At 44.2% G+C, this 26,719-nt stretch overlaps 4 protein-coding genes across 8 annotated transcripts; 1 reads left to right on the plus strand and 3 right to left on the minus strand.

Moving 5' to 3' along the window:
• Window positions 1-489: 489 nt before the first annotated feature.
• On the plus strand, window positions 490-6,070 carry LOC148341456 (DENN domain-containing protein 11-like). 2 transcript variants are annotated; one of them, XM_088287659.1, is made up of 9 exons: window positions 490-1,058; window positions 1,826-1,925; window positions 2,695-2,853; window positions 3,657-3,813; window positions 3,922-4,060; window positions 4,141-4,272; window positions 4,833-4,983; window positions 5,053-5,121; window positions 5,196-6,070. In XM_088287659.1, the coding sequence occupies exons 1-9, from the start codon at window positions 707-709 to the stop codon at window positions 5,389-5,391; spliced, it is 1,455 nt and encodes a 484-aa protein (XP_088143785.1). In that variant the 5' UTR covers window positions 490-706; the 3' UTR covers window positions 5,392-6,070. The 2 variants fall into 2 exon arrangements, with proteins under 2 accessions (XP_088143785.1, XP_088143784.1); XM_088287658.1 differs by having other exon boundaries at window positions 3,657-4,060.
• On the minus strand, window positions 5,992-11,268 carry LOC148341457 (FYVE, RhoGEF and PH domain-containing protein 4-like). 3 transcript variants are annotated; one of them, XM_088287638.1, is made up of 15 exons: window positions 11,070-11,268; window positions 9,980-10,039; window positions 9,402-9,915; window positions 8,955-9,261; window positions 8,746-8,891; window positions 8,423-8,579; window positions 8,199-8,337; window positions 8,070-8,128; window positions 7,861-8,004; window positions 7,377-7,549; window positions 7,195-7,225; window positions 6,990-7,073; window positions 6,642-6,923; window positions 6,395-6,529; window positions 5,992-6,321 (listed from the first exon to the last, which is right to left on the minus strand). In XM_088287638.1, the coding sequence occupies exons 1-15, from the start codon at window positions 11,188-11,190 to the stop codon at window positions 6,085-6,087; spliced, it is 2,589 nt and encodes an 862-aa protein (XP_088143764.1). In that variant the 5' UTR covers window positions 11,191-11,268; the 3' UTR covers window positions 5,992-6,084. The 3 variants fall into 3 exon arrangements, with proteins under 3 accessions (XP_088143764.1, XP_088143765.1, XP_088143762.1); XM_088287639.1 differs by having other exon boundaries at window positions 6,654-6,923; window positions 8,955-9,264; XM_088287636.1 differs by having other exon boundaries at window positions 8,955-9,264.
• Window positions 11,269-12,187: 919 nt separating this feature from the next.
• slco1e1 (solute carrier organic anion transporter family, member 1E1) lies at window positions 12,188-19,307 on the minus strand. The gene is made up of 15 exons (XM_088287649.1): window positions 19,011-19,307; window positions 17,512-17,673; window positions 17,243-17,384; window positions 16,878-17,010; window positions 16,690-16,784; window positions 15,752-15,898; window positions 15,572-15,670; window positions 15,251-15,475; window positions 15,009-15,173; window positions 14,109-14,304; window positions 13,426-13,591; window positions 13,147-13,331; window positions 13,010-13,074; window positions 12,817-12,934; window positions 12,188-12,741 (listed from the first exon to the last, which is right to left on the minus strand). Exons 2-15 carry the CDS (start codon window positions 17,617-17,619, stop codon window positions 12,372-12,374), a joined length of 2,214 nt encoding a protein of 737 aa, XP_088143775.1. The 5' UTR covers window positions 17,620-17,673; window positions 19,011-19,307; the 3' UTR covers window positions 12,188-12,371.
• Window positions 19,308-19,782: 475 nt separating this feature from the next.
• On the minus strand, window positions 19,783-25,972 carry LOC148341459 (solute carrier organic anion transporter family member 1C1-like). Of its 2 annotated transcripts, none has more exons than XM_088287876.1 (14): window positions 25,787-25,972; window positions 25,526-25,624; window positions 25,065-25,206; window positions 24,865-24,997; window positions 24,178-24,305; window positions 23,951-24,097; window positions 23,449-23,547; window positions 23,039-23,287; window positions 22,493-22,657; window positions 22,141-22,336; window positions 21,263-21,428; window positions 20,949-21,198; window positions 20,756-20,873; window positions 19,783-20,694 (listed from the first exon to the last, which is right to left on the minus strand). In XM_088287876.1, exons 2-14 carry the CDS (start codon window positions 25,574-25,576, stop codon window positions 20,484-20,486), a joined length of 2,055 nt encoding a protein of 684 aa, XP_088144002.1. In that variant the 5' UTR covers window positions 25,577-25,624; window positions 25,787-25,972; the 3' UTR covers window positions 19,783-20,483. The 2 variants fall into 2 exon arrangements, with proteins under 2 accessions (XP_088144002.1, XP_088144001.1); XM_088287875.1 differs by having other exon boundaries at window positions 25,526-25,600; window positions 25,787-25,971.
• Window positions 25,973-26,719: the final 747 nt, after the last annotated feature.

Here is a 26,719-nt window from a genome sequence, read left to right on the forward strand (position 1 = left end):
TACGTAATGGAAGAAATACAACATGAGAGGACGTTGCCAAAGCTTTGACTTATATTGTATGTGTGCAAATGTGGTGTAATTGTAGACAGTTTCCTGGGCTGTTTTAGGGTCCATCTTGAACATCTGTCCAATAAAGTGACACACACAATGGCACCTTAATTTATGATGCTGACGTGCAAGTTTTTTTTTATTATTATTTTTACATCCGCTAGCTTGATGCTAAAACACAATGCAAATCACCATTGACAGGCTCATTAAATTAGCTATAACAAAGATAAACGGTGAAGCAGTCCATGTAGACAGACAATTAAATTAACAATACTCAAGGGTATATATTCTTTATCCACTGGCGGGTTGGGCGGGTGACAAATTGTTGCATATTTGTGAGTTACTTAAATTTAATAGGTGAAAGGAATGGAATTAAAAACAGTTGAATTTGACCTGAACAGTATAAGGGGGTTTTTGAACGCAACTCGAGCCACAGCGAAGGAGTTGCCCCTCTCTCAACAGCATCGAATTTATGATCTCCCCGTGAGGAAAACCTTCTCAATGAGATAGGCGTGCGAATTTGCAACACGATGCAATCCTTTTCATGCATTCCAAACAAGTCGACCATGCGGGTTTGAGCCCCCGTCGTCCACGCATGGGTCTGGCGGCGCCTATCGCCTGAGACATCACTTGCAATCCGCGGCGAGACGCAGACGGGATGGGGGAGCGGTCGGACCGAGCCCCTCTGTTGGACTGGGAGGAGGTTCCGTCCGCGGGGAAGACCACCGGTACCGGCGCCGGGGACCGACTCGCGAGTCCCTCCAACAGCCGAAGCGCGCCGGGGCTTGGGTGGAGCGGCGCTCCGGGGGGTCCAGACGGCTGCGGCGGCGGCGCCCCGCCCGCGACCTCCATCACCCATGTGGGCGCGGATGGAACGCTGCGCCCCGACGCGGTGGAGCATCACTCGGATTCAGGAACCGGGGATGTGCCGCTGGAAGATCGCATGGTGACTTGGGAGGAGAAGGACCAAATCGTGTCGGTTTTTGTGGTTACGTTCAACACCAGAACAGGTATGCAACACACAACTCGACGTTCATTAAGTACTCACGATATCTGTGTTAAATGCTCACTTTTATTTCAAACTAATCGACATTTCTGCTCTTCCCAATAATATAAATCAAAAAATGAATGCATGGGTAGAATAATCTGTCTGCACGTCTCAAACAGGTGTGGCCCTATTTTATGACCTGGCCTTGGATTGACAAAATCAAGTCATTAAGTTGTCATCTTGACACTGCTCCACTGTCTGTTTTATTCTCAGGCTTCTTGTGAAACAATATAGCCAAGACGGCTCATGATGAATAAAACAGCAGCTTGTGTGCAGAGGACAGCCGGGACACTGGGTGACGGTTGGGTGGGCTTGCACTTTCCTTTTGACAGCGAGCGGTAGGCGTAACGAGGCCTTATCATCGCTGGAACAAGATTTTCCTCCACTTAGTTACACAAGCTGGAGATTAATTTACAAACACAATTTTCATCTGTCACAAATATTGTTTCGAAATATGTCGAATGTTGCTACGGAACACGTCTCCTTTGCCAAGAGAGTCAATCCACCTCGCAGGTGTGGCAACTCAAAATCTTGTGGGAAAATGAGACCAAAAAGTGCTGTCTTTAGATTTTTATTCAATATTTAAATTAGAAACAGAACCAAACTTGGAAGTGGAAAAACTGTACACCTGAACTGTCACCTGCTCCACATAACATGTGAAGAGAATCGATTGCATGTGTCCATGTTGTGTTCACATAATCTATGTGTGTGTGTGTGTGTGTGTGTTAGGCAACATGCTTGAGTGGTGCCTACCCGAGGATATGGACCTGGATGGGGTGGAGTTTAAAGCCATCGCCAGCGGCTCCCACCGAGTCACCACAGACTTCATGTAAGCGGCTGCCAATTTCATGTCAATATTTCATCCACAATTTGGACGTGTTAATATTTTATGACCGCTGCATTCATATTTTTTTGAATATATTCTGCAGGCTGTTGCTTTGTCTGCTCTTTATTTTATCAAAATGGAAGGAAAAAAAACATAAAAATGTAATGCTGCATCTTTCTATTTGCTTAATTACATTTGGAATGAATTAAATTAGCTAAATATGTTGTTAAAATGTGCTATTGGTGTTTACAATATTTTATGACTGAACACAATATTGGTGGAATTACATTTAATTTAATTAAATAAGAATTACAATTATTAAAATGAATGCCCTTGAATTTTATTTTTGTTCCACAATTTATATAAATTTTCCAAACAGTTTTGGCAAAAAAAATCCAATTTGAATTTAAATATATACATAAATGTATATTTAATAATGGATCAAACACCTTTTAATTTATGGAAATGTACACTTGAGGTATATTGATAAATTCTAATAATTATTTTTTTTAATATATTTTTAATGATTAACTTTTTACATGATTTATTATTAACATTTTTATTTCATATTTACATTTTTTCATACAATAGTATTTTATCTTTTATCTTTATCTTCACCAAATGTGTTGCCAGTCAAAATAAATAAATAAAATAAATAAATAAATAAATAAAAAGCAGCTCAGCCATCTGGCCCTGCCGTTGCTTCCACGATTCGCAGGCTTTATCTGCCCCCATTTTCCTTCCCCTTCCCCCCCTCGCCATGCATTCCCAGCTACTTCCGGAAAGGCTCCTACTTCGGCCTGGCCTGCTTCGCCAACATGGCGGTGGAGAGCACGGCGGAGCGTGGCGCCAGGATGAAGTCGGTGGGCATCCTTTCGCCTTCCTACACTTTGCTCTACCGCTACATGAGCTTCCTGGAGCACCAAGTCAGGTACGGCATATTGGCCTTTGATTAGATTCTTATTTTATTTTATTATTATTTTTTTTTTTTATATACATGACGAGGTTGGAATGTGAGCCCGTTTTCCCTCGCCACAATTCCTCAACTTTGGCTTCCAGTCACTCATCCGACGTCTGCTGCTCTTTTCCACAAAGAGCTAGTTGACATCTCGTGGATGCTTTCTCAGCCCTCCTTTCTCCTTTCCCTCAATCTTGGAAGAAAAGCCCATTTTTGTTTTGTTTTTTTCCTGACAAAAGCAAGGAAAAAAAAAAAAAAGATTTTGGTCAGCTCAAATCATTGAGCTGTGACTGATTCTTAGGCCAAAGCCATAAAAGTATTACTTTGGCGCCATCTAGTGGAATTTTGGTTTGAGGTTTATTGTCAAGCTAAACGTAAAAAATAGTTACACTTTGTGTATTTAAAAAAAACAAAAAACTAACTCATACTATATGACGGTGCTTTTTAAATATGTAAAGGCAATATTATGAGTACTCAGTCATATATTCTTTATCCTCTGTGAAGAATTCTTACCACTAAGAATGCACGCTAAGCGTGATTACGTCAGCATTTATTTCCTGCCTAATAGCGACTGAACGGTATTTATTCTTTGATGAGTAAGTAACATTTTATCGGCGTTTATTCAGCTGATTAATTTTTTCTTTTTTTTTTTTTTTGTGAAAAGGGCAGGCCTTCGTCACCAATTTACACCCTCTTCATGTTTCACTGCAGCAAGGATGTCATTGTTTTGCGCTGACTGTGCTTTTTTTTTTTTTTTTTTTTCGCTGCGGAGCCAGACTCCAGCTTCAATCGCCGGGCCACTACTCTCCCTTGGAGGCCTTCTACGAGGACAAGAGGGCAGTGGCGCTCCCGAGCGGCGATGACGTCGTTTCACTTTGCCCCATCAGTGCCTGGGGGGCCGCCATCAACCACAGCATGCACCCGGAAATGAAGGTTTTAAAAAAACAAAAAAAACAAAAAAAAAAACACCTTTGCTTAATTTTTGTTTCTCGTTTTGAAGAAATTATTTTTGTGCTTTTTACGTGTCGCCCCATGTGCCAGATCACCCACCCGGCGGGCTGCATGTCCCAGTTCATCCGCTTCTTCGGCGAGCAGATCATGGTGTTGTGGAAGCTGGCGCTGCTCCGGCGGCGAATCCTCATCTTCTCCCCGCCGCCCGTGGGCGTGGTCTGCTACCGAGGTGCGGAGACACACGAAGCAATTAGGCGACGAAAAGCGACACTTTGTGTGTGTTTTATTGCCTTTGTCCTCGTCGCTTAGTGTATTGCTGCTGTTGCCTGGCAAACATCTCCATCCCCGGGGTGGGCGTGGCCGTACCCGAGTTCAGGCCTTTCTTCTACGTCAACGTGGCCGACATTAGCGCGCTGGAGAACGAGCTCTCCTACGTGGCGTGTGAGTGAAACCTCATGCACATATTAAAATTGGAATATTAGTTGCGTTCATTTTGCCTCTTTTTTTGGGGGTGGAGTCATAAAATGGATCAATTAAAAAAAATATGTCAGTAATTTATTATTATTTTTTTTTTCACAAAACAGCATATTAGGAAAACATTATTAATAGTGAAATAAACAATTTTGCATGTCAAATAATTACAGAAGTATATTAATTCTAAATAATATTTTAAAAAATGACAGAAACCAAATTGTATTTTATTTAAATTGTAGTAATTGGTAAATATTTGTAAATAATGAAATGGAAAAAAAATAAGTCACAACTCATAATATATAATTTTCATTTTTTAAATTTTTTTATTTTATTATTTTTTGGGCGAATGCTTTTGTCGTAAATGTGGACAAAAATGAATTAAATACACGTTGAAAAATTTTAAATAGTTTCTTAATCAATCAGCTCTCATAATGGATGAAATATTAATATATTCAAACCTCTAAAAGTTATTAAAATGATCTATCAAAAATAAATGCTCCTCCACTTTTGATCCTGCGCATGTGCAGGCACCACGGAGAAGATCTTCGAGGAGAAACGGGACCTGTACGACGTCTACGTGGACAATCAGAACGTCAAAACCTACAGAGAGGGTCTCAAGCCGTTGCTGCGCATCAGCACCGCCGACCGGGAGAAGTATCGCAAGCTGACCGAGCAGAGGTGCGTATGATAACAAAAAAAATAAAAATAATTTGGTGTATTTTCAGTGGATGATTTGCTTTGATGCAGGAAGATGCTGCTGTACTCTCAAGAGGAAAATGGCGACTGCGTGTCCAGTGAAGAAGATCTCTTCATCCTGTAAGTTGACGCTCATCGTTGAAATGTTCTTCTCAAAAAGTCGACATTAAACAAGAATCATGATTTGACTTCAGGTTTTTCCTGGAGCAGAACAACCGCATTTTCCAGACCCTGAGCGAGGTGGCGGCCAGTCCCGACCCGACGCTGACCGCCGAGAGCGTGCGGGCCATGGGCTTGGACCCGCACGGCGACCGGCTCTTCCTGCTCCACCTGCTGGAGATTTACGGCTTTGACACGCTGCTGCTGTCCGACCAGCTTTGTTGCAGCTGAGACAACGAGTCCACGTTTGGGGTGGCTTTGAGCCACGTCATCAATTTTACATTTTTACATTTTTTTTTTTTTTTTAGAATCATCTTCTGCTGTCAGTGGGTGGAGCAAAGCCGCCCACTCCAACCTGGACACTGGAAGACTTTGTTGCATGACCGGTGAATGCAGCCTGGTAAAAGTAGCGTCCTGTAAATACCGTTTTGTCTTTACAGTGCGGGCCGAGTTGAAGCATTTATGTACAAATCGACATTTGTAAAATGTGAACGCTGTCGTTTAAGTCCCATTGACGGTTAAAGACGTCAAAGATCCATTTCTGGATTCAGATTATTTTTTTTTTTGTTCATTTTCATGTTCAGGTTTGCCTTTTACTTCAATTTGAGTGGCCATGAACGCAACTGAGTATGTTATTTTTTTTTCTCACGAGACAAAGCAAAACTTAAGGCACTCTTAAGTCGAGGTACTACTGTGAATTTATTTTCCGTGTGGTTCTAATTTTATCTGTGATGACACACGATCAAATGAATGTGTTTTCTGAAGTTAATTGCAATCGTTGTTCACCGCCAACAAATTGGACGGGACCTCTCACGAGCAGGGACAGTTCAATTCATGTTAAAACTTTTTATTTATTTTACTGTCAACCATTTCAGAAATAAAGTCCCCCACCGACTGTGAGGAAATCGCACTCCTCCGTTTTGACTATTCCTGAATAATAACAAATTCTTCCCCGCTGGATTCGCCGGCGCCGTCGTCGGAGCCCGTCGCGGCCGCTTTGAGAGCGGCCAGCCAGGCTCGTTTGGCGTCGGCGTGGTCGCAGGTGAACGCGAGGCAGCTTTTGGATTGTCTTAAATTGAAGCAGGATTGTCTCTGGTGATCCTGAGGGAGATCTTCTACGACGCAGCCCAGCAGAGGAATACAAAAGAGAGGCTTCGCATCCTGGGGGGGGGCGATTTTTACGGTAAGTCATTATTTTGTTGGTCGGGAAAAAAAAATAAATAAAATTACTTACCTGTTGAGCAGCATATAGAGAGAGGACCAACGGTTCCGTTTTGGTGATGACGGCAAACACCCGTTGGCACGTTTTGGGATTGTCGCCGTATTGCAGGAAGCCGCTTATCACGCAGGAAGATGGAAAAGACTCCAACTGGAATTTAAAAAAAATAATAATAAAAATCACCAACAATCAAAAAAACATTTATTTAATTTATATAGATTTCTAAAATTAATTAATTGATTTTTTTTTAAAGTTTGCCCACCCCGCCACACACCTCCGCTGTTGACCGCTTGATGCTCTCCCCTCTCCCTCCTCTCTGTCCCGCCAGGATGGCGTAGCAGGATTTGCACACCTTGCTCATCTTGTTGCCATCGTACGCCAGCGGCGCCTTGTTGTCCGAGCACTTCCAGCACACGACGCAGCCGCAAGCCCGGCAGTGGTGTCGGCGTCTGGTCAGCGCGTTGAAGGGCTCCCGGCACGTCATGCACACGGTCACCTCGTTGTCGCGGATCCAGCGAGGGGCGCGGCGCCCGAGCTCCTCCGCCTGGAAAAAAATGGGACAGCCTCAGCCGGATGCCGCCTGACGCGTCGCAGGTAGTCGCTCGCTTACTGGTTCCTCCACGTTTAGCTCCTTAGACGCCAGTTTGAATGTCTCGTTTTTCTTCTGGAACACATCGATGGCGTCCTGGATCACCTGGTGGACGTGAAGTGCAGTTTTTTTTTTTATCCCACTTCAGGTAAAATGACACTTATTGCAATAAATAAGCTTAAAAGCAAAAGGACTACTGATCTAAAAAAAAAAAGTACGTCATTACCTTTATCCACTCATCTCGGTCGTGTTCGGAGCTAGAAAAAAAAATGTAGATCTAAACATTAAAAGTAATCCGAATAATTGTTTTTTTTTATCAATTTCGGCGGGCCGGATTATGACGTTCAACGGGCCGCATGTGGCCCCCGTGCCGTAGTTTGCCCACGCCTGATCTGAAAGGACCCATACCTGGCCTGTAGCTCCAAGGTTTTCTCCTTCCCCGACACCTGGAAGGTGTACGGGTGGTCCTCATTGGTGGTCCGCTGCACTTGCATGCCGTCCACTCCGATGCGGCAGCGCACCGTAAAGCGCTGGCCTGCCAGGCTGAACTTTGGCGTGCAGCACAGGAGGAAGTTGTTGAACTGCGCAAAAAAAAAATTCAAACGTCAAAAAGGATAATACTCAGTTGTAATAAAAACAACAAAATCAGTCACATGGCATTTTTTTTTTTCATTGAAACTGACAAATTTAAAAATAACTCCTTTTAGGCTTGTGATATTTTTTTTTTTAAAAATTAAAATAAAATTATAATTCAGATTGTAAATTGAATTTGGCCTTGAATTTGTTCACTCGTCTATCACTAGCAGCCCAGGTGAAAAGAATGCAGTTTTTGACGTCTATATCCGTCAATGGCAGTGAATGAGTTAAATTTTTTTTAAAAATGGAGCGGTACCAGAAACAGGTGGCGCTCCATGGCAGACATGTTCCTCGCAGCGAGCTTCAGCAAACGCCCCTCCCTGAGGAACTCGTTGGTGGGGTTCACCACTTCCTCCTCGCCGACCATCTCGTAGATCTCCAGCAACCTCTTGATGCTTTCCTAAACCAGACAAAAATTTTTTTTTTTTTAAATTGCATTGCAAAATGAACGTGAAGGGGACTTACGGCTTTTTGGATGGCGCTGTTTGAGTGGTTGGCGGCCATGGAAATTGTCTGCAGGGATTCTGTGCCGCAAGGAAACACAAACTCCTTAAACATGACAAAGTTGATATTTCGCCAAATGGCGATACTTACGCTGAGCAAACTCATAGTCCGGGTTACTCGGCGGTATATTTTTAACATAATCCCTCAGCAACATCTCATAGCGAGGGATTCTCTGGACCGGTTCCAACATGTGATGCTGCAGAGTGAGACTGCCGCACACTTCCTGACTCTAAATGTCAAAAAATGGAGATTGAAAGTATCGGAACTGCATCTTCTGACACAAAAGCGGACCTGATTTGTCTTTTTTTTGGGACCTGGATGTCTTGGATGATATTGCGGAAAGCCGATGAGCGCTCGGTCCATATTCTGACCAAGCCCATGGCCTGGTCGAAGTTCCTGACGTAATCGGCGTACATCCTCAGGAAGGGGGCGTGCTGCAGGAGGACCTTGCCCAAACCGGGGCGCTCGTGCCTGGATGGAAAAAAAATAAATAAATAAATCGTGCGCTGACCCTCAAGGGAGAGACGGTCACCAGAAACCAGATTTTAGTCGCCCACTTGTGGAGTTCTGCAAAAAACCACATCAAACCGCGAATCCTGAAAAACACAAATCAGCAAAAGCCGACAGGAGGACCCACCAGTGTTCGATGCAGTCTTCCAGATCTGGCAGCAAGAACCGACTGTGGAAGGAGTAGATGGAAGAGATGTTGGAGAAGATGTTTCGGACCACGTCGCTCGGAAAGCCGCCACGTCCGGCCTCTTCCGTCAATCGCAGACAGAAAACCTGCAACAGACGAGTCTGTGTATGTAGACTTTGGAGACCACGCCGCCTCACCACCACACTGACCTGGTCCAGGAGGTGAAGACGAGCCACGTAGGCCCTCTCCGTATGAAGGAGTTCCCGGACTATCTTGAACAGATTCCGCTGCTCCGTGTTCTCTTCCTTGGGCTCGTCCGTCTTCTTCGCAACGCTCTCCTCGCATTTTCCGTCATCACGGGTGCCTTCGGTCCATTTGCAAGAGAACCTGGATCCCACGCGGATCTTGGAGGCTTTTTCGCTACCGGTGGGATCGGGTTGCAGGTGTTGGGTGACTTCTCGCTGGGTGCGGTTGACTCTCTGGTCTGCTGGTTCTTCGACGGTGGTCATGGGCCGACTGCTTGTGCGAGAAACAAACCACGGTCGTAGTTACGATATGGTCGCGACAGTCTCGGTTCTGTACCTTGACTCGAGAGTTTAACGAAAAACACTATTTTCCATCTTTGAACGTTAGCTGGAGAAAGAAGAAAATTCAACCTTTCATCCAAGTGCACAATGAGGTTGGGCACACTCAAAGACTTCCCGGCACGCTTTTCTTGTCTTTCAGTCTTCCCGCTCGGGATCCTGTTCAATCCGAGCCAGGATTTCGAGTTGCTGGCGGGAGTGTAGCTGCCCTTCTTCCCCTGAATAGGACTGGGGGTCTTCAGTAGTCCTGAGAGAGGACTTCGGTTTCTTTGGGGCAACTTGGCCGGACTGTGGCCTCCCTCCCTCAAGGGACTACAGTTGTGGATCCCTCTCTTGCCCGGACTCGGAGACAACAATACCGGGCTGCTCGCTAGTTTGGGGATCTTCTGGGAAGGGGACAGTCTGGTCGGGCTGACAGGTGGCTCGCTGAGAAAACTCGGTCCGGGTTTGTGAGGACTTGTGGACATGTGGTAGCAAGTCGCTCGGATTGGAGTGTTGTCTTCATTGGAATACCGCGGAGGGAGTCTGGATGAAGACGGCGGTCCGGTCGTCATGGGAGTCTGGAGGTGCGCAGGCTTGGGAGGCACTGTGAGGACATGCCAGCTCACGTCAGAATCGACTCGATTGCCCTCAAAGAAACTTGAGCTCACCTTGCGGATTGGCGGGAGTTCTCTTAGATGGGCTCGTTCCACACACGCCGCTGCTCACCACTGAAATAAATGCGCACGTTCATGCACGGTGTGTCTGATGGTACATTTCGTGAGCCTAATCGAATAAGTTCCCTTGAAAATGTTTCCCAAACTTTGACCCCGAGTCAGATTACACTTTGACGTTTTTAAATCAATTTGAGGAAATGAGTCCACTTTCTTGACGACAAAACTGAGAATATTATTGGTTAAAATCGGCAATGTAGAGGAATGAAAGCCTGCAAACTGACCTCCATCCTTCCGATCATTTTCCGATTATGTCACCGATTGTGTTCTCGCGTGACGTTAACTTCAGTGGCAAAGATTCCGTTACAGCTTCAGTCTTGAGGCTCTGCTGGACGTATTTGCTGGGCTCGCTCGTCTCGACTATGTCACACTTCTGCTTTTCTCACTTCTTGTGTGTCTCGTTATGTTATTTAACACGTCAGCATATAGAAGGGGGTGGCATTTATTTGGCGCAAGGTTGCATTTAAAATTCATTGGCAGCCAGGATTTGATACATTCGTCACTTATGTGAGGAAAGGAAGAAGTGTTGCTTGGTACTGTTGACTCCATATTCTATCGGTACCATCCGGGCAAGAATTGGACATAAGGGGTAAAACAAACCGTTCAACGGAGGAACACTGGGCCTTTGTGTGCGTGTGTTGCTGTGTGTGCTCGAGTGTGCTATTGCCAAACGAAAGGCAGCAAAAGAGCAAAGTCCATGGCTGAATCAGGGGAAAGAGATTTGCCTGTCAATAATCCAACAGGCGCCAATTAACACGATTCGGAAACACGTGACGTCATCGTGTTAGGAAGTTGACTTAATATGGGCCGATATTAAAGAAACGTTTGATGCGTTATTTCTCGGTTTTACTGACTAATATAAACACTATTTGTTATGCTAATGTGCACAGTGTCGTCATTTGGCTTCCAATAACTCCAAACGCGTGTTATTTTAGTTTTGAGGGTAATTCGCGGTTAAAAAATGATTTTAGTGAGTGCAACTAGAGTAATGATTTTTTTTAAAGTTATTTTAGTGAGTGCAGCTCACCTGTGTGACATTCCGCCGCATCTCCTTTCGCCTTTCGTCGGACCGCCACGCGTCTGAATTCGTCCACGTCGCGGCTGCTGCTGTTCAGCGTCAAACTATTCCTCTTTTTAAGGTCGAACATGGTGAAAGTGTCTCAATTGGCTTTGCGCACAAGTTGAGGAGGCCTAAAAGTTGGACGGTGTGATGAACGTGTGGCAAGGGGGTGTGTCACGGTTAATTATGGAGAGGCGGAGGGTTCTCGTTTGCTTGCCTGCCTGCAATACCGCAATACGCCTTGTAGATGGCGCCAGAACGCCAATTATGTTTCTAAATTATGATGCACACTGCATTTATTGTAGTTTTTTTCTTTTCTTTTTTAATTAAAATCATATTCCATAGTTTATTTTGATTAAGTCCGTGTCTCTTTTGGTCATTTTATATTAAATTTGAAAACCGACTCTAAAAATAGAATGGTGATTTGAGTTTCTTTTTAATCTCGTTTATTTTGCCTTGACATAAAGTTCTTCTCTTTTCCCACTGCAGCGACGGAGAAGAAGTAGCAGCAGCTGAAGAACACAAGCCTCCATTTTGTTTAAAACGTGCAAACTAAAAAAAACGGTAAAAGAACGTCTTCTTGTCAAGGCAAAACACGCTCTAGAGAAACAAATTACAGTAGTATTTTGTTTCCCGAATTCTTTCCAGTAATAAAGGCTACATAAATGCTAGTTTTAATTTTTCAATTTCCATGTGAAACAGGCAATGACTCGTTCCCGTTGAATGGACACAACAACACTGCTCTCTAGCGGACGCAGGAGGAATAGCCTTTCAGACTTCCGGGATAGGCTCCAGCACGACGTCGATGAGCCAAACATGAGGTCATCTTTTGATATTATGAATCAAATGTCATCATTTGACGTCACCAAATGTTAGTGCAAGTCCACTGAACTATTTACTAATTGATAAATGTAAATTCTGTATATTTATACATTAAATACTGATGTTTGGGACACAACACAACGTATATATTTGCTTTAATACTATAAAAAAAAAAAAAAAAGACATTTGTCCATCATTTTCATCTTCGTTAACACAGTCACATTATTCCGCATTGTAATTGAAGCAAATGAGGTAATCGGATGCTCCTTTTCCTAATTACAAACAGGGTTGCTTGGACATAAGAGGTGAACCTCCACAGAATCGTGGTTGGGCATTGACAAAGTCACATTTTTTTTTTCTTATCAATATTTTCCTCCTTTGCAACCCTGGTGAAAATACTTCTGTAATAATGATCAAACACAATACTGTTCCGCCAAAAAAGTGACCTCAGTTGGAATGGGTTGTTTTGAAATGAGTTATTTTCACAATGGTCAGTTTCTTTGCCGGATGTTCCGCTTCGGCCTTTTTGCCATCTCTGTGGTCGTCTTTATCGCCGCTTGACGTGAGCTCCTCTGCGGCTTCGCTTGCGATGTTTTCAGTGGCAAAACCATTGTTGGGAATCCCTTCGAGATCTTTTGAGAGGTTCGCGCTGAGTGGATCGTCCGTCGCTCCTGATTGGGTGTGATGTTCCTTTTCCGTGGGGGCTTTGGGCTCATCGTCGGAATTGTGGAACTGCTTTCGGAGGAGGATTATCACAGCGAACGTGAAGAAAAAGGAGAGGCCACTGAGACCAGAGACCAAACCCAGGAAGACGACCCTGTAAATAGGGCGAGGTTAATGCGACATATTCATGGACTTGTCGCCACTAAAATAATATCTTAATATCACCGACCTGTACATATTTGCATCATAAAGGCGACAAGCCCCTCTGCCCCCGCACTTTTTAACCGACCACTTTAGGCAGGTCAAATCGATAAACGCCCCAAAATAAATCGGTGCTGGAATTCCACCTGGAAAAAAAAAAAAACACATCATCAATTCCAAATCATCGATAAAATAATGCAAATGTCGTTGTGGCCGCTTACCGAGAACCCGAATGATCATGGTCTGCATACCAAGCGCGAGGGATTTAAGATGCGGGGAGATGCATCTGTAATAACAATTATTTATATTTTTTTAGATATCGCTAAATATTAACATAGCACTGTTTTTGAAAACGGACCTTATGACGACCATGTAAGCGGGCGTGATTCCCAGCGAGCTTATAAAGGCGCTGAGAACGGACACGGCCATGTAGGAGCTGAAACTGCGGCTGCAGCTTTTGCTTTGGGGGCACTGCCCCAGTTTCACTGACGTACTCACGCCCGCCGGGAAGGAAGCGGACACGCAAGTGCAGTTGTGGAACACCTGCCGGAAGAGCGGCTTCTATTTTGTTACCGGTCCTTGTCGGGCAACATGACCGCTGATAAGAAAAGGGATTCACGGAGCAATCGGGCCTTACTGTTTTTTTGCCGTATCCGCTATAGTCGAGGCAGCCGGCCATACACGGCGAAATGTACGTGATGCCGTTGTCCGAGCACACCGGGTCCCAGTCCTCGGTTGAGCACGAACAGTTGCTGTTGCACTCGGAGAAGAGCGTTCGGCCTCCTTGCAGCGCTCCTGCCGTCCTGTCAGCGCAAAGAACGGTCCATCATCAATACATATGACTGTGAACGTGCGGCGCTTTTTAAAAGGAGACGTGCAAGTGATGGAATAAACCGGTACCGGTCTGCGGGTCACTTTGGACCTGGCCGCACGGACGATTTATTTATTATCCCAGGCTGGGAAAAATGACCGGCTTCTCTCCTGATGGAATCTTGACGCATATCAAGATGCTAATTGTCTCGGTGGCATTACGCTAATATTGAAGCCACAAGCTAGCAAAATGAGTAAAAAAAACTGTGGTGGGCGGTCAAGGCCTTCAAGGTTTTCGCTGCTAGTCTAACATCATCAAGAAATCATGATCATATTCTTCATGTTGTATTTGTTTAGTGAGAGTTTTTATCCAATCAGAATTCAGCTAGCTCGTGTTGCCGGGCAGATTTCATGATATTACCAGTAGTGTGCACTATTTGTCCGAGGCCTTCAGATACAATCTTGCGGGTGTCTGTTATGTGTCTCAAGGGGACGAGCCCAAGTACGGACCCACTGTACGAGACGGTGACTCCAGCCACGGGAATGTTGTCGCACTTGGTGCCGAACTTGAGAAACATGAGGAGGTAGGCGCCGAGGGACACGGCGAAGGAGAACTGAGCCCCTGACACAACGCTGAGCTTGTATCGCTTCATCACGACGCCTCCCAGAAAGATCCCCACGGCAACGGCTGGCAGGGTCAGCACCCCTGCAAAGAAAAGCAGAAATGTTTTTCGATTTTAAGTGGCTCGTTTAGATCAACGCTCTCCGTTCTCACCTTCCTCTTTCAACGTTATTTTGACTTCCTCATCCAGTGTCGATTACATAACGACGACAAGCACGGAATTACCTCGAATTCCAATGCACAATGTTGCTAAATGTCAGGAAATGTTTTCTCTGGGAGACCTGGCCAATGTTTGCTTTTTCTCGCTTAAGGAGCTGCCATGGTTGCGTGTCAAGGTCACAAATCTGTCGAGGGCCGCCTTTAAAAACCAATGAGCGTCGTAAATCTTCAAAGAACCATCCAAGGCTGTTCAGTCAAACAACTTTAGGGGGTCTGCACGCAGGGAGAATTTGTGCTCAAATTGTGCTCTCTGCCTGTGCTGTGATGCATGACGCAGATCGAGGAGAATAAGATACGACTTTGCTACTATAGGAATTTGGTTTTATGGTTTTGGTTGTTGTTGACTGAAGGAATGAAGAAAAAATTTGGACGAGCAGGCCGATGCTGTGAGAAGAATATTTTGGGGGATTTAACTTGGGGGGCACAATTATATGAGGGGGTCAGGGCCCTTCTTACTCCTGGCTAGACGCGGCCCTGGTCACATTCCCATTAGTCATTTTTTTTTTATATATATATATATTTTTTTTTTTTTCAAAAATCCATCTCTCTTATAAGAAATGTCGTTTTACCGATGAGGAAGTTGGCCCGGGATGCCGACTGTCCAAACTGTTGCTCTATATATTTGGCGTTAAAGGTGAACATGGCAACGAGCGAGTTGAACTTCAGCGTGCTGCCGCAAATGAGCAGGAAGTAGGTGGGATTACACAGCAGGTGCTTCAACGATTGAAGGAAGCCTACGTGAGATGAAGGGAAGACGATAAGATTGGTGGTTGGACGGGATTGTGGTGAGAAAAGTCGGACTGCGTCAAACCTTTGCTGATTTCTGTTGTCTTCATAACGGGCTTCTCGTTGGGGGATTCCGCTCTTGAATTCGGATTCTCTGCCTCCGCTGCGGGTTTGGACTCTTCCACCTCGGGTGAGCGTGGGAAAAACCAGAAGGGAAAGCTGGCGAGGAAGAGGATCCCGGCGGACACCAGCATGCCTAGCCACCAGGCGCCCACCCAGCGAGCATCGCGGGGGGAGATGGTGACACTTTCTGGGAGGGAATAAACGTGTTCAATGAAAATATAACGCGGGTTCCAACTGAATCCACCTCATGACAGAAACTGGTATGTCGAAACGTCCGACTCACCCAAATCGACATATCCAATGTCAACATATAAATTGGCACAATAGGCGCCAAGGAGGTAACCAAATACAGGACCAAGGAGCGCCACGGTCTGGATACAAGCTGCCAAACAAAAAAAACCCCAATATCATTCATTTCCCAAAGACGCCATTCAAATCCCGAAACTCTGAAATGACTCCAAACCGATGTAGAAGGGCGAGTTTTCAGCTTTGGCAAAGTCGTCGATGTACGAGATACCCAAAGGTGTGACGGGAGTCTCGCCAATTCCGCGCAGCGCATTCCCCAAGAACACGTAGATCCACATCGTGGAACTGGACTCCTTTTCGCAGGCTGCACAAACACAATGAATGAGTGTAAATCAGTCCCGAAAAAAAGGGAGACACCCATTTCCTGGGTGGAGCTAATCAGTTCCAAGGCAGCCGCCGTTAGCATGGATGCTAATTCCACTGTTTGCTAGCTCATGTTTCTAAAGGGGTGATTTAATCATTGCTGGATAGGACAGAAAATGGATGGAAGGTTTTTGAAGAGTAAACGAGCAGTTGATTGCCGGCAGACTTAAAGCGAGTGACGGGAAAATGAAGCTTCAAATTTGCTTCATGAGCCAGTTGTTGTATTTTTGAGTCCTGTAGATGGCACTGTTGTTTTAAATAAAGGGTTTAAAAAAATGGCAAGTCAGAGAGCTTGCAGCCCAATGTTGAACCGAGAGTGCCATCTACTGGAGTCCAAAAATATTACAACTGGTTCATGAAGCAGATTTGAAGCTTCGTTTACCCGTCACTACTGAATGCGAGGCCGCTCTGAGTCTTCACCTGGTCGAAGCCTTCGGGAATCACCGTTTGTCCGTGTTTGCCCGAGAGCAAGTCTGGCAGGACATTCCCGGAATAGTTGAAATGTAGCCAGCATTTTGAGTTCATCCATGTATGTTTTTTGTTTTTTTTTGCTTCTTCCCAACATTTGGATATTGAGCCGAGGCTTGGACATTCCAAAGGAAATGTTGGTTCGCTACTTTCCCTCATCGCTAAGAAGCTTAACTCGGCGTTACAGGCGAGGCTTCTGTGGGAATGTCGCAGCTCGGGCTCAGTGGGAGGAAAAGAAAAGTTAATCCCCAAGGGAGCTGCTACCTTGTGTCGATTTATGTGATGTTTCATTCCGGAGACAAGTGATGGTGCTCATACTGCCGTTCTGGAAGGCGGCGATGACGGTATCATACTTGTAGCTGTAAAAGAAGGTCTCGGGTCATTTTTTTTTCGCCCGCCGCACCCGACAAAAAAATCTTTTGATTTTTAAAACAAAACAATGGATTTCTTACGGTCCCATGAAAAAGTGCGTCATTCCAGTGAGAAGTGCCCCCGCCGCCATGAGAACGCACCCCCCAGCGATGAGTCTGGGCCGATGCATCCTGGCGCCGAAATGGCTGACCACGGCGAGAAATAACAAGTTGCCTTCCTCCAGGAAAATAGAGAGAGAAAATTGCATCCAGTTAGAAGGCGAGCAGCAGCATTTTGGCCCAACTGGGTACGTTTGAAGGAGGACTGGCTGACTCCAAAATGAATTGGAACGGTAATTCGGGCGAAATGTAACAAAGGCATGAATTACTTTGTGTTTGCGTCTTTGTTGTCCACGAGTCATCACACAGCACAACAAACGGTTTGCGTGTCTCGATGTAGTTTTTACCCATCTCAAAACTGCCGTCCACGAGGCCGACGTGTGAGCTGGAAAGGTCGAAACGTCTCTCGAGCTGCGTGATGGCGCTTTTGACGAACGTTCCCGCCAGGGTCTTGCAAAAATAGGCGAAGGACAGCGCCGCGATAAACATCTAAGTATATAAAAAAAAAACGCACGCGTCAGGATTTTTCACTTATACAGTAAAACGTAACCCCGAATTATGTAATTGTAACGCAAATTTTAAAAAATGAATGTTGCTGACATTTTTTAAGTGATACCTTTAGAGTTGAGATGCCACGCCGGCGTTTTCCGCTAATCTCCCCGTTCGAGACGTAGAGAGCTACATGGCTGGTTATTTTGCTTCTGTCCTCAAACGTTTCCTCCATCTTGACTTGACTTTGACCACTTTAGATTTCTGCTCTGCTTGGACATCCAACTGACTGGAAAGTTGAGTCACAAAAAATGAATGCAGTGTAGTTGTTCAGAGGATATGTTGGTTTCATGCTGCTACGGATCCATTACTGTACCTTTGGAATCTCATTTATTTTGCTAGATAGCTAGCGAGCTAGCTAGCTAGCTCGATAGATAGATACATAGCTAGCTAGCTAGCTAGCTAATTACCTAGCTAGATTGATAGAGTTAGCTAGATAGATAGCTAGCTAGCGAGCTAGCTAGCTCGATAGATAGGTAGATAGGTAGCGAGATAGCTAGCTAGCTAAATACCTAGCTAGATAAATAGATTTAGCTAGAAAGATAGCTAGCTAGATAGATAGATAGATAGATAGCATTCTAGCTTTGACGACAGCTTTGCAAACCAATTAGCATATTCTCGCTCATTTTCATGAGAAAATTATTTAATCTGGTTCTCTAACAATCTCGTCTCCCATCACCGAAAATCTCAAATTTGGACTCGTCAGACCAAAGGCCAGATTTTAACAGGTTTAATGTCCATTGTTTGTGTTCCGTGGCCCAACCTGTTCTCTATAACTTCCTTAGTCCAGATTCACGCAGTCTGAGCGACTTGAATTCTGTGAAGCGTTGCCGTTTCTGAGGCTGAACTGCGACAGAAGTAACCAGAGGTTTTCCTTTCCTGGTGAAGTCGTAGCTCGCCGGTCGTTGCGACTGTACGTGAGGACATTTTTCAGACTGACCAACCATTTCTTTAAGTAGCGATGGACTGTCATTTTCCTTTGCTTAGTTGAGTAGTTTTTGCCCTAAAATTGATTTAGAACAGTACTCCAATATGGTCATTCGCTATCTTCTAGGATCCCCTACACATCAAGAAGTCACATGATCAGAATGTGAAGTGAAATTTATTCCAGTCCATAAAGCATCACCCACATCATAAAGCTGACTGAGAAAATACCAAGATTTGCAAAGCTATCTTATGAACAAAAGGTGCCTACTTTGAGGACTCTCAAAAATATAAAACATTCAAACATTTTTTTTGTTTACATCATCATGTTACTGAACATGTTAATCCCCCAAATTACTGACACACCATGCTTCATGTTAATTTCATCATACAGTTGGACCTGAAAAACCACTTGGACATCTTTGCCAACGCTAGAGGTGTTTCTTTCAGTCTCCCGCTAAACAAACATCATGACTTTTCCAAAAAAAAAAAAGAGCCGTCAAAATCCCCCACTAATCAACGTGTTTGCTTATCAACTGCTATTTTAATCCACTAAACCCGAATGGATTGCATTACTAAAAACATGTCACATATTGATAATAAAAATATGTAGGAAATAAACGGAGCAGTGGAATCCAGTACCTAGTGCATCCTCAGACCCATCTCGGGGGACTCCTCCTGTCGATGTTGCCGGCCGGGAAAAAAAAAAAAAAAAATACAGACCTGCCGAACCAGAGTAGCAATCCTGCCGCTTGTGGCGCGGGACAAAAGGCCGTGCACATTTTTATTCCGTAGGCATGCAAGCGCCTCTGGGAGGGCAGATCAACAAGTGAGGAGAGGTGGAGCAGTTTGACTATTTGGAATTTCAGACCAAGGCCCTATGAGCAATAACTTCTCTATTTATAAATTGAGATTTCAGTTTGAGATGAGTAGCAACTTGAATACTGTAAATCCACTGACACATTCTTTTTTTTTTTTTTTTCCCGACCCTTCCATTTTCTCAGGAACCAAGCTTACTCAAAATCTATACGGGCCTCCAAAGATCCGAAGATTAGGATTAAGAATTTTCACGTTCCACACTTTTGCACATGAGAATGGAGTTGGCACCTAATACTCATCTAAAATAATCATTATTAATAGCAAGATTTTTTTTTTAGCATTTAATAATCATTTAAATGGTGAATTTAGTTGGTATTTAAAATACACACGCGTTTGCGCTTTAGAGAATATTTAGGTAAAGTGCCCCCACTGCTGGCGAAATTAGGTACTGCAAATGTTCAAAGCACAATCAGATCTTTACACGACTGTTAAACAAAAATGCGAGTTATTGTGATTTCTAAAAAAATTCTAATAAAGTATATGCGATAAGAAGACATGCTAAAACAAACAAAAAAAAAGTGCCAGTTTGCATGCATCATATAGTCGGCAGGAAAGTTTATAGTGAAATTAAAAACAATGTGGAAAAGAGCGATTTTTTTTTTTGGAAGGAAACAATTCATAAAATTGTACAAAATATAAAGTGATGTGACCATACACACAAAAACACTTGATCAAATTTATATTCTCGAAATGATTACATAAATCCTAAGTGATGATGCAATTCTGAAGTCCCGACTCACTTGTTCGTGTATGATGACGTCATGTAACAATTCTGCGCGCAATGACGCACAGATGTTAGAAAATGTAACGAAATGATATGACACATTTTCAATACCTTTTTTTCCCGCTGAAAAGTTCCTATTTGCTATATTTTACATCGTTGTCAGTTTGCCTAGTTCATTTTAATACAAAACAAAAATATACAAAGAACGCTCTCATTGGTTACTTTGCCCACTTTGACTTCAAGTAGTCCAGTGACGTAAAAATATCCTCCTCTAAAAACATTTATAATGTTGTAATAACATATAGAGCCCGCTAGAGGGCGGCTAAAAACTACTTTTGTCTAAATAAAGCTCCTCAGCTCACTTGAAATATTTTTCCTTGGCACCAAGATGCCAGCAGATGGCGCCAAAGCAATACTGTGATTACTTCGGTCTGAATACAAAAACAGTAAATCTGTAATTTTTCAGTGAATAATGCAGGAGAGCATGAGAAAAAAAAAAAGATGGACTTTCTTTAAATGGTGCTCTCCTTGTCTGTGTTGTCTTTGCTTTGGCCTATATTGATGTTAGCGTGTCCGTTCACTCCATTCTCCTCATGTCCATTTTCTTTGGCTTGCTCCCTCAGTGCCAACTTCTTCTGCCTCTGAACAATTTTCCGATACAGGCCTCCCCACATTATATTTGAAAGAAAGTACAGTCCAGCGATCAACCCCATGAACGTCCACCTGGAAAGGATTTGGACAGTTAATTGCATCCATTTTGAGTTGCGTCAACACATTCGTGTACCTGAACGCATCGGCATCATAAAGTCGACACGCGCCACGGCCCCCACACTGCTTGGTCCCCCACTTCAAACACGTCCGGTCAATCAGGGCCCCAAAATATATCGGAGGAGGTATCCCACCTGTGGAAGAGTCACAGATTGGATTTGGGAACCAATGAGGGTGCAGTGACCTAATTACAGCCACCTCTGACTCACCCAGACTTCTTACAATCAGCGTCTGCACTCCTAACGCCAGAGCCTTCAAGTCTTGCTGTATGGACCTGAGCAGCACGATGTACCCCGGGGTGCCTCCGCACGCCGATATGAAGGAGCCCACCACGGACAGAGCCATGTAGATTTTGAAGACCCGGTCGCAGTCGCTCTTCCTGGAGCACTGGCCCAGCACGGCGGACGTATTTTGGCTCGGACTAATCATTTCGGTAATGCAGGTGCAATTATGGAACACCTAGAGATTCCGGGGAGGGGGGTGAACTGATGTCGCGTGTTGTCAAAAGCCTTTTTTCTCCTACCGTCTCTTTTCCAGTGCCCGTGGAGCTCTGACACCCAGCCAGGCAGGGAGAGGCGTACGTCATCCCGTTGTAGGCGCACACTGGATCCCACTGATTCATTGAGCAGGAACAGCCGGCGTTGCATTGTGACAACAAGGTCTGTGGTTGGTAGGACACGTCAGGGATTCTGGTGAAATGGAGATGATTGATTTTTTTTTTGAGGCGTGTTTTTTGTTGGATTATTGCAGTTCCATCGTGCGTTTGTGTGTAATTCCACCATCAACCACTAGATGGTGGCACACTTACTTAGTTTGCGGTGTAAATTTGAAAGAGGGAAGTGCCGTATTTTCCGGACTATAAGCCGCTACTTTTTTCCTGTATTTTGAACCATGTGGGGAATACAACGGTGCGGCTTTTCTGTGGATTTTTCTCTCACCACTAGGGGCGCTCTATAGTTCAGAAAAAACGCTAAATTAATCTTGATTTTTTTTTTTTCTCTCTTGGGCGTGTTATGTTTTAATTAGCATTTTTTTTGTCTCTCTCGGGCGTGTTTTGTTTTAATTAGCAAAGTTGTTGCCGTTTTAACAATCTGTTTATGTACCCTTATGTGCATTGTACATGCAGTAAACAATTTTTTTCAACAATTTTTTTTAAAGAGATTTGCTGCACCTTATATGCATGTGCGCCTTAAAGTCCGGAAAATATGCTATTGTATTTCAGCACAGCCTAGTTTTTCTTGAAATGTATTCAATGTCATCTGCGGCAATCCTGCTTTTTACGCCGACAGAAAGTAACCGCTGTACTTCTTTGGGCATGTCTTAGCTCAAGGTTGTGAATCACTGACTTAAACGTCACATCTGAAAGACTGACGTACAGTCTATGACGTCCGAGTCGCTCACCCTTGATATGTGACGGTGAGGCCGGCAACTTCGGCACTCTCGCAGCGAAGGAAAACCTGCACGACCAGCAGGCAAAAGGCGCTAACCGACGCCGTTATGGACACCCGGGCCGCCCCGATCACGCCCAATTTGAAACGCTTCAGAACGAAGCCTCCAGTAATGATACCCAAGGCCACCGCTGGTAGATTGAGTATACCTGCAGAAATGGAATGGAGTTAACTGCGGAATTCGGATTTTAACTATGCCACAATAACACCGAGCCAAAGAAGCCTCGTAAACTATTCGCGAACAATCCCACTTCCCTTCAATAACATCATTGTTCCCATGAGTTTGCATCCTGAGTACTTTGTACCTATGAGGAAAATGGCCTTGGAGGCCGACTGGCCGTAGATTTGCTCCAAGAACTTGGGCTTGAAGGTGATCATGCCAATGAAGCCGTTGACGGCCACCAAGTAGGTGAGGATCATCAGCGAGTAGATGCGGTTCCGGAAGAGTCTCCTCAGAGATGGAATGAAATCTAAAATCAAGAAATCAGCACATTTTGGGAGAGGTTTCCCAAGTAGGAAAACTGCCTAAAAACTGTTTGGATTTATTTTCCTGAAATGCAAGCTTGCCAACATACAAGAATCCTGTTGATTTTATTGCACCGTACATCCCACAGGATTTTGGTTACTGCGTCTTTTTGGAGTTCCAGAAATTGTTTTCTCCAGTTTTTGAGTTACCCAAGCGTCCACAACTGGACTCTGGTTTAATTTTGAAGGTCATTCAACTTTTGCCCACATTGCATGGTGGCTCGTTACTTAAAGTCCATGGATTCCATCAGTTAATAATTGAGCATGTTAATCCCCAAAATCGAGCAGAATTGCTCTTTAAACTTGCTACATGACCTCTGTGGTACCTTTCGCCATCTCCTGGAATGTGGCTTCTTTCTCTTCTTGATCCTGTTCCGGGAGGAAATGATCCTGCTCTGCCTCTGTGCTGAGCTCCAGACCGTTGCTGTGCTCTTCCTCCTTCCCCTGCTTGGGAAGCGACTTGGGCAGGAACCAGAAGGGGATACTGGAGAGCAAGATAATAGTGCCGGTAGCGATGAAGCCCAGCCACCAGGCCCCGACCCAGCGGGAGTCCTTGTAGTTGATGGTCACGCTATCTGCAAAAGTTAGCAAAGCTTAACGCCGTTTTGAAGCCTCTTTGAGTATGGCGTAATTTATCGGGATATTCCGCAATGGGTTCAGAAGACTGTGCGAAGGAGTCACTGAAAAAATGTTTTAAAAAAATGGGTTAAAAAAATGGGTTAAAAGGGCCGCCCACCTAAATTTATGAATCCAATGTCCACGTAGATTTTGGCGAGGAAGGAGCCCATCATGAAGCCAAACATGGGGCCCAGGATTCCCACTGTATGGATGCAGGCTGTCGTAGAGAGGAAAAACAGACACAAAAAATATTATGCTCAGGTTGGATGTTGCTAATTACCATATTTTCCAGACGACAAGCCGCTCGCTACTTTTTTTCTCGATTTTGAAACATGCGAGAAAAACAAACGGTGCGGCTTTTCTGTGTGTTTTTCTTTCACCAGTAGGGGCGCTCTATAGCTCAGAAAATATGCTAAATAAATCTGGATTTTTTTTTTTTTTTTTAAATTGTTTCCGTGTTGAAAGGCAGTTTTAAGAATCTGTTTATGTACCATTCACAGTACAAAATCGTTCTGTACATGCAAAAAGTTATTTGGTCGTTTGAGTTTGACATTAAAATTGACGAACCAGAAAAACAACGACGCATTCTTGAAGTGCAATAAGAGCAAGTCATCACAAACCCAAATAGAACGGAGTGTTCTCTTCTTTGGAAAAGTCATCCAGGTAGGAAACTCCCAGAGGCATGATGGGAGTCTCGCCAATCCCTCGCAGCATGTTTCCCACAAACACGTAAACCCACATGGACGAACCGGCAGCTTTCTCACAATCTAAGGGCGTTCGGCGTCATTTAGGACGGGAAGTCGTCGTCTGTGAGTATATTCGAGTCATTCTTTGCTGTCTGCTGTACCTTCTCTCGCCGCTAAATCGGGTGTGTTATCCGCATCGGTTGAACTGTGGTTGGATGAACACGGCGGGATGCCGCTTTCAGTGCTGTTGACATCGTGGCGGTGAGTCATACTGGTCTCGTATTTATACCTAAGAGAACAGATACCTTCAGTTTTTTTTTTGCATCGAAAGTTTTCAGGTGGAACTTAAAATGCACGACAATCGAATTTCTTAAAGGGGAAGTCAACCCAATCGAATTTCTTAAAGGGGAGGTCAACCCAGAATCATTATTTGCACCTTCACTCCTCTAAACACGGCATTCTGATTAATATTGCATTTGTGGAATATGAGTTATTTTTAGCCATTCCACGGGGCGGCCATTTTGTCATGTTCCGATGACTGAAAATGACATCGCAGTTGCTCAGGGATGCACCCATCATGGCTCACCTGGTTTGTGACGCTCAGCCATGATTGGTCGTTAGCTGAGCCCCCAGCAACTGTGATGTCGACAGCAAGTGGCAAAATGTCCGCCAACTGAGATGTCCAAAAACGTCTGGATTTTACTGCTTAACTCATATTCCACAATATTAGACCAGTAAAAGCAAATCCAACATATTCTTGAAAAGAAAATTTCTGGGTGGACTTCCCCTTTAATTCTCATGGTTCGTCTGTTAATTTCACCCGAACGGCCATGAGCGTGTGTACTGACGGGCCCTGCAGAAAGTGAGGTAGACTAATGACGAAGGAGCCAAAAGCCATGATCAAGCAGCCGATAGCGATCAGTCGGGGGCGATGAAGCTTCGCCCCGAAGTAGCTCACAAAGGCGATGACCAACAAGTTCCCTTCAAAAGGAGATGAATTGTTATTCAGGAATAAAAAAAAAAAAAGAGAGAAAAGGCGCTGGCTGACCCATTTCAAAGCTGCCATCTATGACTCCAATGAGAGAGCTGGGAATGTCGAAGCGCCTTTCAATCTGGGTTATGGAGCTCTTCATGTACGCGCCGCCAAACGCTTTGGCGAAGTACGCAAAAGCCATCGAGGCCAGAAAGAGCTGGAATGAATTTAAAAAAAAATAGTTATGGGAGATAAACTACTAAAAAAAAAAAAAATTAAATGCTCGAGAACGTTTAGAGGTGAAGTTAATTTGACCGTTTGCATATTTTCATAAATCCACATTTTTGACATGTAAGCCAATTCATGCATGTAAATAAGGTAGTTTGAATTTTTTTGCGTCTGATCACTTTTTTTTTTTTTGTACATTTTGTGTGTGCACGAGACCGTCTGCCGTGAAGCAATCACGCCATTCTTCTTTTTTTTTTTTTTTTTTTGTGTGTTATTTAGACAAGCTCCAAAAGTTTGTTTACACTGACCTTGAGCTTGGAGCAGCAAGCATCACGCGGCTTGGTGGACTCTACACTCATGATGCTGCCGTGCTTTCAAGCAACCTGTGTGACAACATATTCCTTGGACTATGAACAAAAAAAAAAAAAATCGTTTCAAGCAACTGTACGTAAGTATGCAAGGACGTCTGTCAATTCAACATACGACCACGTCTCGTTTTCTTGATGGTGAGTTTCGATGAGGCAGCATTTTTGCTTTAGCCATGAAGAAAGCCAATGAAAATGTCTTACCTGAGAAGCAGCAGTGGTCCTAAAGGGATGGAAGGGATCTGAAGAAGTAGCCTGCAGACTTGTTGTACCTGGCAGGACTTTGTGCTGGGAGTCGAGCCTTATCACAAACAAACTATAACATCACCTGTAATCAGTAACCTAACCACTCGTGCGCTTGTCGATCATGTTGATAAAAGGCCTCCCCGACTCGCTCTTTCACACACACAAACAAAAAAAAAAACGTGATGGCTCTACCTGGTTAAGGTCCAGCCCAGGAAGACTCAGCGCAAACAATCAAGCGCAGTTGCACATCCACCCCCCCCCTGTGAACATCACTCGCAAGTACACAGCACAACAAACAGCAGCAGCGTGAAGCGGGCCGCAGCTTATTCACAAAGCCCACGTGTATCTTTTACTTTGCTGTTTTTCCAAACTCAAATGGCTTCCTCTCTTGGAGAAGTAAGGCGGGGTGTTTCCCTCCCGTGCCGGATCAAAGTCTTCCTGCCCTATTGATAGTCCCGAACAATGGCTTTCTCGTACTTAATCCAATCATTTACGCACAGTGTAGGTCTGTAGGATGATACCTTCAATCATAAACTGCTGATTGGGGAGATTATTTTCATGAATTGACGCAGTACACCCGATGGTGGGAAGTAAGAAGAAGTTTTAAAATAAGGTCAAGTTTACCCCAAAATATTAGTTGGAGTAACTTGAATGCGTTTGCCATGTAGATTAGGGATGACTGCATCCTACTGTGGTATCTCGAAAGCCTTATTTTGCAACATCTCATGCGCAGGGCAGGTAAATATTGAAATGTCAAATGAGTTTGAATAAAGTGCAATAATTTTGAAAGATGTTGAATAATATGAGCTGATATTGAGCAGCTGCACATCTGGCTAGACCAACAGTTTCTCTTTTCATCCAAAAAGAAAACAACTGCATGATTAAAGTGAT

The sequence above is a fragment of the Idiotropiscis lumnitzeri genome, chromosome 2 (genome assembly GCF_059441095.1).
Source record: "Idiotropiscis lumnitzeri isolate Australia: NSW breed Sydney's pygmy pipehorse chromosome 2, RoL_Ilum_1.0, whole genome shotgun sequence".
NCBI lineage: Eukaryota > Metazoa > Chordata > Actinopteri > Syngnathiformes > Syngnathidae > Idiotropiscis > Idiotropiscis lumnitzeri.